At 35.4% G+C, this 11,746-nt stretch overlaps 1 protein-coding gene across 1 annotated transcript; it reads left to right on the top strand.

Moving 5' to 3' along the window:
* Positions 1-2,157: 2,157 nt before the first annotated feature.
* Positions 2,158-3,003, top strand: LOC147511554 (ubiquitin-like-specific protease 1). Its single transcript, XM_086598502.1, has 5 exons — positions 2,158-2,252; positions 2,376-2,480; positions 2,576-2,645; positions 2,732-2,830; positions 2,917-3,003. Exons 1-5 carry the CDS (start codon positions 2,167-2,169, stop codon positions 3,001-3,003), a joined length of 447 nt encoding a protein of 148 aa, XP_086454628.1. The 5' UTR covers positions 2,158-2,166.
* Positions 3,004-11,746: the final 8,743 nt, after the last annotated feature.

Genomic DNA, 11,746 nt, shown 5'->3' with positions numbered 1-11,746 from the left:
GAGTTTCAAGACATGCAACCGATTAACCATGTCGCTTATGCGTGATTATTTTGTAACCATAGAAAAAGAGTTGGGACCATCCTTTAATGGAAAAAATCAAGGCCTTCAATATGGAAAAGAGCTTACTCAAAAAAAAAAGGAAAATATATTGAAGTAGCTACGGAAAGAGTGGCTGAAAAGATTGTAAGTTTTCTAATCGCTTATTATTATGTTTTAATGTTAGACATGAATGCTTGTTGTGATTTGGATTTGCTAAATCCTTGTTTACTTCAAAACTTAATTGAAGGATGTCACGACTAAGGAAGTGGAGGAGGGAAAGGTAGTTATTGAAGGAAGTAAGGACATCTTAACTCTAGCATTGGGCACACCCGAAAGCATCCCGGTCGCGACTCGAAAGCAGTTGAAAGGGGATCACTCCCACCACATATTTCCACGCTAACAAACGTGGCTCAAAGGAACATGTTATGAAGTTGGAATCGACAATTCAGAGCAACGGGACCAAAACTATCGTCTTCGTGAAGATGTTAGGTTGTTGTTGGATAGAGTCGGAAGGTTGGAGGACAAAGATAATTCCTTACCATCTGAAAAATCTCTTCAAACAAAGAATACGAAAGTGTCAATATTGATCATAATGATACACTCATCCGGCAAACATCAATGGGTAGATTAGTTAAAAATGCTCGCCAAAGTAAGTTACTACCGTGGAATGTTTCTTTTATTTTTTTTTATTGGTAACATGTCATCTATTTTATGATCCTTCATCATCAAGTTGCATCTAGTGTTTGTGCAACAATAGTTTGACTTAACCATTTTATGCATTCCGACCTTCTAACTACAAATTTTATTTTTCTGACTAATAGTTGAAAAAAATTGGGAAGGCAGCCCAACCCCCATCAAAGCCCAAAGCAGATCATGGTAACAAAGCAAATAAGAAAACACAAGAAGGTCAAACACCATTTTCGAGGCCAACATCCTGGTCTAGGACAGGCAAGTTGCATTTTTACATTGATATATATAATTTTAATAATGTTGCGTGGTTCTAAGATTATATTTCAATTGTAGGGCCTAGAGTGTAATTTGGCTCAACTGATCGCGGTGAACAAGACAAATAAGAATAAAACACGGGTCAACCACCATTTCGTGGTCTAACATCTGGTCTAGGAGAGGTAAGTAGTATTTTACACGTTATATATATAATTTTAAAATGGTTCTAAGATTTATACTTCAATTGTAGGGCCTAGAGTGTAATTTGGCTCAATTTGATAATGTGAACAAGGCAAATAAGAAAACACGGGTCAAACATTTGGTCTAGGGAGGTAAATTGTAGTTTATACGTAATATGTTATTAAAATATAATGCCGCGGTGCTTATTATGATACTTAGACATTTATATAGGAAAAAGAATGTTATTTGGCCGCGGTTGGCCGATCAAATATTGTTGTCGGGCTTGGTATAATGAGGGAAATAAACGAAAAAGAAATTCACGGTTACCCTTTGGGACTCGATAATGTTCGTGTTAAGGTTGTATCGCTTTTTGTTTCTGAAGAAGCTGGCCGTCTTGCTCTTCCTATACAAGTGAATGAGGAGCTTAGATATGTCGCAGATGCTCTTGGCGCACAAGTTCCTTGGCCAAAGGACCATGTCTATTATAAAGACGACATTGAGGTAAATAACAAGATTCTTTTATATGAAGTTATATGATAGATTTCTGAATTTGGCTTCTCTTTTAATAATTGGTTGTTCTGAATTTTTAATTTAGGGAAGTAAAAATCAAACTAGTGATGGTCATAATCAAGGTGCAATAGATTAGTTTTGTGGGATTCCTCAATATGGAGCTTCCAGGGGGACCAAGGTTCGATACATTTTCCAAGAGGGAGGAGAATTGTTTGGAGATAATATGGGTAGTTTCATTATGGAGAAAAAAGCGATATAATGGATGTATGTAACATGGGTTGGTTAGATGCTGCTATTTTGGTGGTATACATGAGGTTAGAATATCTACAAAATTTCATTGTTGGTGTTATCGTGAAATCTTAGATATTCATCTTTAGTTTTAGTAATTATGATTGTTTATTTTTTTTTTCTCTAGGATTCTTTATGACTAATTTGTGAGTTGTCGCGGATGTGTCGCCGGATTTGTAAACCCTTTATCTTTCACAAGAGCTAATGGGAATGAGAAAACTCAAATTATCGTGGAGAGCTTGCAGAATACAAGTGGTAAAAAGAGTTGTTCTTATCCCTTATAATCCAGGGTAAGGATATTGTCTTATATTTTTAATACTATCCATGTTTTATCATTTTCATTGAAATGTATATTGTAGTTTTAATGTCTAATTTTTCTTTTTTAACCACACATGCCTCTGATCTTTTTGTAGTGGACATTGGGTTTTGATTGCCATTAATTTATCGCGGATGACTTTTAATTGGTTGGATTCGATGCATAATCTGCCCTCTAATGATATGGATATCTATTTTAACAGGTTTGTCATGAGTGTGTATGTATATGAAATAATTAGATCATTACGTGCTTATCTTTTACTTGCTAATTAGGTTTTACATTGATCTTATTTTGAAGTGCGGTCATGAAAATAGAAAGACTTGAAGGGAAAGGAAGTAAAGGTCCAGTGAAGTGGGAGAATATTATGGTAATAAACAAATTAAATTCTTATACATACATACTGTGTATTTGGAAAAATATATACTTATGAATATTTTCCATGTTTGTACTTAGGGCCCGTACCAACCTAGTAGTAAAGAGTGTGGGTATTACGTAATGAAGTTTATGAGAGAAATAATAGAAGCTTGTTCAGATAATTCTTTTGAAAATAAGGTATAATTCGGTCATACACTAGTATTCTATATTTTGTGTTACTCTTCCTTTTTTAGTTATTATATACTTTTGATTTTTGATCGCAGATGACAAATCTATCTCTCAAAGCTACATACACACAAGAGGAACTTGATGTTGTTCGACTTGAAATTCTTAGATTCATCCAAAGATAATGGAGTGTTTGAGCCAAGCCGCCGAAGTCTTAGCTAGGTTTTGACCCATTCCAGGTTAAGGTGTGGTGCTTGGTCTCACCATTTTTTTTTATATTTTAGATAGAACAAATAGATTGTTTTTTGATTGATGCAACAAGTTATGTCATTATTATTTTGATAGAACAAGTAAATTTGGATGTTTCTTTCATTATTGATGACTCAAAAAAAGTTCAAAACTCTTTTAGCAATTCAATGTCTTCGTGTTGGACGCCTAAATTTATTTCTTTTGTTTGTGTTGCACTATGAATTGTTCATTTGAGCAATGTGTTTTAAATCCAGTGTGGATATATATGGTGAAAATGGGCAGGTTGTTGGGTTGAATGAATATGATTAGAATCAAATAATTAGGGGCTTTTATTTAAAAAAAAAGACTATAAACCACGGTTTATATCCAACCGTGGTATATATTATATTTATTTCCCACGGTTTGTAAACGTGGTATATATCAGTTTATATAACCCACGGTTTATATCCAACCGTGGTATATATCATATTTATTTCCCACGGTTTGCAACATATAACCCACGGTTTGTATCCAACCGTGGTATATATCATATTTATTTCCCACGGTTTGCAACATATAACCCACGGTTTGTATCCAACCGTGGTATATATCATCATATTTCCCACGGTTCACATCGAATATAGCAGACTTTTCGGGCTATTAACCACGGTTTGTAAATTCTAATACCACTGTTTTACTAAAAACCGTGGTATATAAGAGATATTTTTCCCCACGGTTTTGTTAGAAGTATTTGTCACGGTGGTTGTTACCACGGTATGAAAACAGTGGCTAAAGGCTTTTTACCACTGTAAATAACAGTGGTATATGAGATTTTTTGTAGTAGTGGTAGTTCCTCATCCTCTTTATATAGGCAAGGTGCCTGCACCTCTTGCTTTCCTGTGTCAGGTCAGATCCAGATCTTCAGGTCACTTGTGAGCCTTGATGGTGAGTTAAGGACATTTATTGTTAAGCGTGCTTGAAGTCTCGGTCTTGATGGTTGTAGTGAAGACATACGTTGCGAGCCATTGTGGCCAAGAGGATTAAGTGCTATGGAGGTCGCTTCTGGGTGAGATCGCTTACTCGACTCGAGTCACTTTGAAGCAAGCTCGCAGGATGAGTATGTGAGGTTGGTTGGTAGTTCTGTATATGCTGGACACGTGTGCAATATTAATTGGATGTGAATATTACTCCCTCACAATAATAGAAAAGAATTTATGAAATGGAATATGAAAGAGATATTATCAAGGCATGAGAAAGGAATGAAATATTAATTGGTAATCAAATAAAAGATAAAATGGAATGATATGGTTTTGAATTAGGAATGTGGCAAGGATATAAGGTATTATATATGGTGGTAAGAATATAAGGTATTAAGGAATGACTTGATATAATGAAATCAAGGGAATAAATAATTAATGGAAATGAGGATATTTAATGTAGTGAAAATTGTAAGAATATATGGTGGTAGTTGCAATTATCCTTTCTTGATTTCCTTTCATAATGATCAATTAACTAACATTTGCTTCCATTCTTGATAGCACAATTTATTTCATGAGCTCTCACTTATTATTATTATTATTATTTTGATTGATAAGCCTGTTTTAAATGAGATCAAGAACTCTTTTGATGTGGGCGGGTTCGAGCCCTTTAACTATGGTATCATCACCCAAAGGTTATACCGACTTTGCTAGTCGGCACCTGCACTTATTGATTATTGATTATTTAAATGATCCTCTTTGGCTCATGGGGTCGGGCTTTGATTGGGCTTTGAACAACATATTTATTTTCTACAAAAAATGTTAAACCAAATTAATATAAGTTATTTTGCATAGGACTTTTCCAAAAAACTTGCACATACATGCAAATAATCCGTTATGACAAAAATATGTGCATAATGCTATGGAATAAATAAAATGATTCATATTTTTACATAAAAAATACGCAATTAAGCATGAATGATATTATAAAGTGCCTACATATATCACGGGTACTTATCATGGGCCAATGCTTAAATCTAGAAGCCCTTACCTGCCCTCAACCCTCTCGAGGGGGCTTTTGATTTACTACATGAATTTAGAAACATTAGTTAAAAAAGATAAAAATGTACGTAGTTCACAACTAAAACTTCAAACTAGTAAAAAACTCGTTAGACTTGTATTAGTCAATTAAAATCAACTAAATTCATTTCTTAAAATATTATTATGAAATTATAAGGTTGACAAACTTAAAAGATAACTGTTATTTTAAGTGATGTTTAGTGTATTAATGTTGAAATGAAATATATTGCAAAAAAATTCATTAAAATATATTTGATAAATGTTGAGTGCCTAAAGAGGGCATAAGCTAGGAGGGCCGGGTTGAGGAGAGGGCCTAAACTTCAAAGTCTAGTCCTTTACCACCCCTCAAAGACTTGAGGGTTGCGGCCCGACCCATGAATGTGTCTGGGCCTCATCATTTTGAGGACTTTTTCTATCCATGGGCTACAGCTGGTGATTGACACCCTTTAGCTATGACACACGGTCCACCAAAGTTAATTGTAGCGACAACACGTCAACAAAAATAAAGCTTATGTGTACATGCATACAAGACACATGCTGGTGAGTTTGGAGTTTGGTTAGGACAAAAATATCCGTTGAAAAATCTAAGCATTAAAATTGGGGCACACATTTTTTAAAGAAGTCACACCTGCTGTGAGTTGTGACATGGCACCATAGAAAAACTAAAATATCAAGAGTTAAGAGCATCGTCAATGCGTTTCTATATCTTTTGTGACACCTCAGCGTTTTTAGCATATCAAAATTGTTAAAAACAAGTCAAGTACCAACGCAAAATTTCTAAATTTCTTGTTTCCATTTCACATGGCACAAGTTGTCCCGTCCAGACAATTTTTTTTTTTTTTTTTTTATAAACGACAAAAGTTGTTCCATCCATCATTTCTCTCCATTTCTGTGGCGCCAAACCATTTTCACGCCCATAGTTTCCCACCATTTTCTACGCTATATATCAGATCAATCACAGGTGAAGCATCCATATATTTTTTCATTTTTTCATCTCTTCTCATCAGTCATAAACTTTCAATTATTTTGTCATGGGTTATAGTAGTCATAATAGCAATTGGTGCGAAAGAGTAAATGAACTGATTTTTGACGATAATGATGAAAATGCCGCAATCGTTTAACAAATGCATAGTGATGCAGTTGTAGTGGCGTCAATGATTCCGTCTTTCAACGATTTATCTGTACCAAAATGGGGTGGATCTGTTGATGGTAGAGAATACACTAACCACAATCGTGTTGGTGTGCATGAACGGTTGGTGGCTGATTATTTTGCTGCTAGACCAAATTATAAAGCAGGTAATTTTTGTCATAGGTTTCGTATAAGAAGACCACTTTTTAACCATAGATTGGAAGTTGTCACTAATTTTGATCCATATTTTAAGCCTTCTTGTGATGCTCTTGGTTTGCATGTGGTTTCGGGTTTGGTAAGGATGACAGCTGCAATATAGATGCTTGCTTATGGTTGTCCAGCTGATTCAATGGATCACTGGATAAAACTTGCTGAGAGTACGGCCGAGAATCACTTCATCATTTCTTCAATACAGTTGTCAAGTGTTTTGAAGAACAGTACGTGAGAAGCCCAACGGAAGAAGATGTAACACCCTTGCTTGCAGTAGGTGAAAAACACGGTTTGCCAGGTATGTTGGGTAGTTTAGACTGTACACATTAGGTATGGAAAAATTGTCCAATTGCGTGGCATGGAACTCATTTGGGCCATGCTAGAAAAGCGACTGTGATTTTGGAAGTAGTTGTAGACCATGAGCTATGGTTTTGGCACGCATACTTTGGAATGGCTGGATCGTGTAATAATCTTAATGTGTTAGATAATTCTCATTTATTTGATAATTTAGTCAGAGGAACAGCTCCAACTTGTGTTTATCAAGTTAATAACAATCCTTACAACATAGGTACTACCTTGCTGATGGAATATATTGACCATGGCCTACACTGATTCAAACAATCTCATCTCTTGCTACTCCCATGGATATTAACTTTGCAAAAGCCCAAGAAGCAGCTCGTAAAGATGTGGAACGTGGTTTTAGTGTTTTATAGGCTAGATTTGCAATTGTTAGCAGGCCTGCTCGTCAATGGGACAGAGGAGCTATATCTCCTATAATGAAGACATATATTATACTTCACAACATGATTGTTGAGAATGAACGTAATGTACAACGTCAAAAGTGAAAACCACCTTCAGATGAATGGTTGCGGCATGAAGTTGAGATGTAGAGTAATGACCATTTGTTTGTGCAAAACATGGTAGCCAGGACATTAAATATTCGTTGTGGAGCTACTAATCAACAATTGAAGAATGATCTGGTTGAACATCATTAGGCACGTTATGGTGCACGCCACAACCAAAGGAACAACTAATAAGTTTGTTTAAGTTTGTTTAAGTTTGTTAACTGTGTTTTTTAAGTGTGCTTTATATATTTTCTGTTAACTGTACTTTCATCAAAACGTTAGAGCATACTTGAAATTAAAAACATTACAACATACTTGAAATTAAAAACTGATAATCAGTCCTTTAAGTTTGTCCTTTTGAGTCCGCAGTCCAAAGTCCAAAGTCCGTAAACGTCCGATTAGTCAAGTTACCTTACTCACGTGGGTTGGTAGCATAGGTCGAGTAAGGGATCATCCATACCTTAGGGCTAGGCAAGGTTCACAATTGGATTTACAGCCTTTAGTGAGTAGGATTTTAGTTTATTACTTAATTAAAACTTGGAATGCAAGTAACGTAAAATAACAACAATTGATTTCTACATAACCTAAATAGGGATAGATATCAATCATAATCATGCAAAGTCAGTTTCAAAAGTTAGAGTACCATATCACTATAGCTCTAATCCATCTCGAGTTCATAAATAAACCCAAAATGACGTCGAGTATCGATCCCTAGTGAGATGCACTCATCTCTGAGTTCATTTCACTAGCATGAGGAGTTGAATTAATATTCCATCTCTAGAATATCATTTCAATTCCTGGTTTGATTTTATATTAGTTGGACAAACCTGAGGGTTAACGGCCACCATAGGGTCTCGCACGAGACTGGACCTAGTGTTAATTGGGTCTCGCGCGAGACTGATCTGGAGCATTAGCACTCCAAACTTGGTTAGACTCAATCATTTTGGGACCAGATGTATAATCTAAACTTATTTCCAAAGTAGTGATTCCGAACACTAAATTGTACTGATCCTCACATGAGCATCATTAACCCTCTCCTTGGGAGAATTTTAGCTCATGGTCCTTGGATGGATTGATTGTTCCTGATGTATGCAATGAATAAGTAAAAACAAGTGAATGAAGAACATGAATTTAACTTGAAGAAAATAGATTTTATTGAAATGAATACTTACTGTACCAAATACACAAGCTTGAAAGGAAAAAAAAAACTACTGTATGAAAATGTAACAACGAAAAGGAAAATATGCAAGAATGAAGTCCCCCCCTCTTTCTCTAACATCAAACTATATACCCCCTCTTTGAATCTCACGTGAAGCCTTCCATTTATAAGTTTTGTCATTTTCTATTTCTAAAAATTGAAACTTTGTATTAACAAAGTTTGTCTTTTCTTTTTTCCAAACATCAAATCATGTATTAATTTCTTGTTTTGTCTTTTCTTCATTTGTAAGGTGGCACACAAGTGTCTTTCCACTTGTCTATGCATGATGACTCATCATTTCTTGTGGGCCCATATAGTGGGTCCATGTAGTGGGGGCTCAGATTTTGGCTTTTTTACAACTTTTTGTCTTTGCGTAGAGCTCGTTGCCCTGGTTGTTATGGCATTTCACTTTCTAAAATCGGCGTCCAGGTTTGAAAGATGTGAGCTTCAGAAGTTTGCTGCTTCTTTACACGTGGACCCGATCTGCACTGGTTTTGTCCCTTTGGAATCTTTGGCTCTAGTCAGGCTCTGTTAGGCTTCACTGGGGCTGAGTGGGAAGACTTTAAGTATGCACAGTATTCCCGTACTTTGATGCAAGTTTTATCATTATATTCATGTTAACTACGAAAATCTGCAAAAGTATGAAAATATAATTATTTCATGAATATTAAACACATAATTTACCAAAATGCTATGTCTTTACAGGGTTTAATATTACAGTTTTGTGTGCTTATCCCACCACCCCTTAAAACAAGACTTTGCTTGTCCTCAACCAAAGAAGAGACATTAAAACAATAAGTGGCCAAAAATGTGTTGTCCTAAACTAAGTGTCATTTTTAGAGTGCTTTGCATTGATTATACGCAACAAGGCCTTAAACCACTAGGAATTTCCTAGTGGACGAATTATAGCCTCGTGAGAGTTTTCCAGAGAAGATACTCACAAACTTCATCTATACTACAACGACTCAGTAACAAAGGCTTGTTCTCTTAATTAATCTCAAATATCTATACATCTCACTAGCGGGGGAAACAATGATTAATTCTTTCAAAATTCAAGTTAATATGCATACAATAATCAAAACATCTACATATGAACATGCATGTAGTGATCTTTACAATGAAATGTATGAGCATGGCCGTTTCTGGATCCTTTGGATAACGTCCTTAATTAGGTTCTCATAGGTATGTTTCGAAATACAAATTCTCTCATATTTTTTTTTCACTCAAGTTTTGCTAACTCCAGTGTGCAGTGGGCACACATTTCCTCACATACTCAATGACAGTTAGAGGAGCCGAGGTCGAGAATTCACATCTACTACTTATTATCACACCATCCTACTCCTAATTGAGCTAGATGTCTTTATTAGGTGTTATGGGGTTTAGGTGGTAGTGTAAAAGAAAATAGAATGGAAAATTCAAAAATAATAAGTACGAGAGAATAAGGACTTCGAGATATTTACACTAGAGAAATCCTTATTTTCTTTCCTGCTTCTAACACGAGTTTTCATACTTAGCTTTTTTTTAAGCTTTTGTATTCCCTTTTGATTTGATTTTGGTGGAAATTTTAACTTTGATTTTTCTTTTGATTTTTGGAAACATATTTCTATTTTTCCTTTTCTTTTCTTCTGAAGCAGGTAACTGATTTTGATTTGTGACAAGTTTTTCTCTTCATTTTTCCACACTTCATCCTATTTCTTATACTCATCATCTAGGCGGGCCTATTTATTTGTGCTTAATAGATGGGTAATGAATTTTTGGTGAAAATGAAAGGGTTAATAAAAGGTTCAATGGGGCGACTAGCAGTAAATTTTTTTACTGGTATGAATTTTTGGCTATATTGATCCAAAGAAGGCCTAAATTCTCGCTTAGGATTCGGGTAGTGATCAAGTAAGTAGATGTGTGAACTTCTCTATTCGGAAAAAACTACTCCTCTGTGTCATTACTCATATATCACACATTTTGAGGTTTTTTGGTTAGATTCTCACAGGATATGGAAATTAAGTTGTCTAACTGTGGGTCCCATAAACTTACTGCTATGTACATTTAATGACAGTCAGTGCATGAATGCTCATGAAAAGATGTAAAAACTATTGCATACGTATTAACTTCAGTTTCTAAGAACAAATCCTAATTTTAATGCTAGGGTGAGATTTCTAGATATTTTTCATCACCGAAAAGAAAATGAAACTTTGTCACTAAATACACTTATTTAGACAGAAAATAAAACTATATACAGCCTATAAATGCTTAATTTTTGTGAAAGGTTCTAACCACTCCCAAACAAGTAGGATGTTGTGGTCCTCAAAGTGTCAAGATGAGAAAGAATATACTTGAGAGGCTTGAGAAAAAATAAAGCTAATATCCTTAACAGAAAATTATGCTAACACCACATATAGTATACAACACAAAAGGGAAAAGACACTGTTAGGTTATTTTTTTTTCACATCAAAAAGGAAAACAACAAATATGTACATCAACTTACACTGCCCTAATTATGAATTAGGGGTATGTCCATTCTAGCATCATCTCTATCGAAGTGCCATTCCTCAAGGCCATGCCGCTTTATCAAGGTCTGCCAAACTTTGCTCCACTTTCTCTTTTTAGAAGTGTCCATGATAAGAGCCCAAAATTGTAGTTTTAACCTCTCAATAATCATACTTTTAGACCAATTATGTGAGTAATAAATAAGAGTTAATACTGATTACGTATTTTTATGTATTTCAGGCAGTAAAGTCAATTATGTGCAGAAATGTGCCACTTTGGCGAGATAAAGGAGCAAGGGTTGGTTCAGATATGAAGTTCTATGAGAAAGGCCAAGATTCAAGGAGACAAAGCCTTTGTAAAGCCCGGTCAAAAGCTGAAAAGTCAACACGGGCAGAAATAGTGCACAAGTTGGCAGAACTTTCGAAGACCATATATTTGGACTCAGACCTCGGAATTGGGCCTACCTTACATCAAAACGACCGGCTCGGAAAGAGCTTTCCAATGGTTTAAGCTTTGACCAAATCAGAGGAGAAAAAGTGGATAAAAAGTCTACTGAAGTCGAAGCTAGCTGAAACGGGCTCTGTGGACTGAAGAAATTGGGCTTTGGGCTTGATTTTCCGGCCCAAAATATGGCTCCTCAGCCCATGCACGAAATTGTGGATCTGGTCTCCTCCTTTGTATAAAATAAGACTTAGCTCTTAAGTTAGAGATAGTTAGATAGTTTAGAAAAGAAAAGTACCCATTAAAATAGCTTGTAGATCTAGTTTTCAATTCAAT

The sequence above is a fragment of the Coptis chinensis genome, chromosome 3, assembly GCF_015680905.1.
Source record: "Coptis chinensis isolate HL-2020 chromosome 3, ASM1568090v1, whole genome shotgun sequence".
NCBI classification, from domain to species: Eukaryota; Viridiplantae; Streptophyta; class Magnoliopsida; order Ranunculales; family Ranunculaceae; genus Coptis; species Coptis chinensis.
The sequence above is the reverse complement of the archived record's forward strand: the minus strand, read 5'-3'. Positions and strand labels throughout refer to the sequence as shown.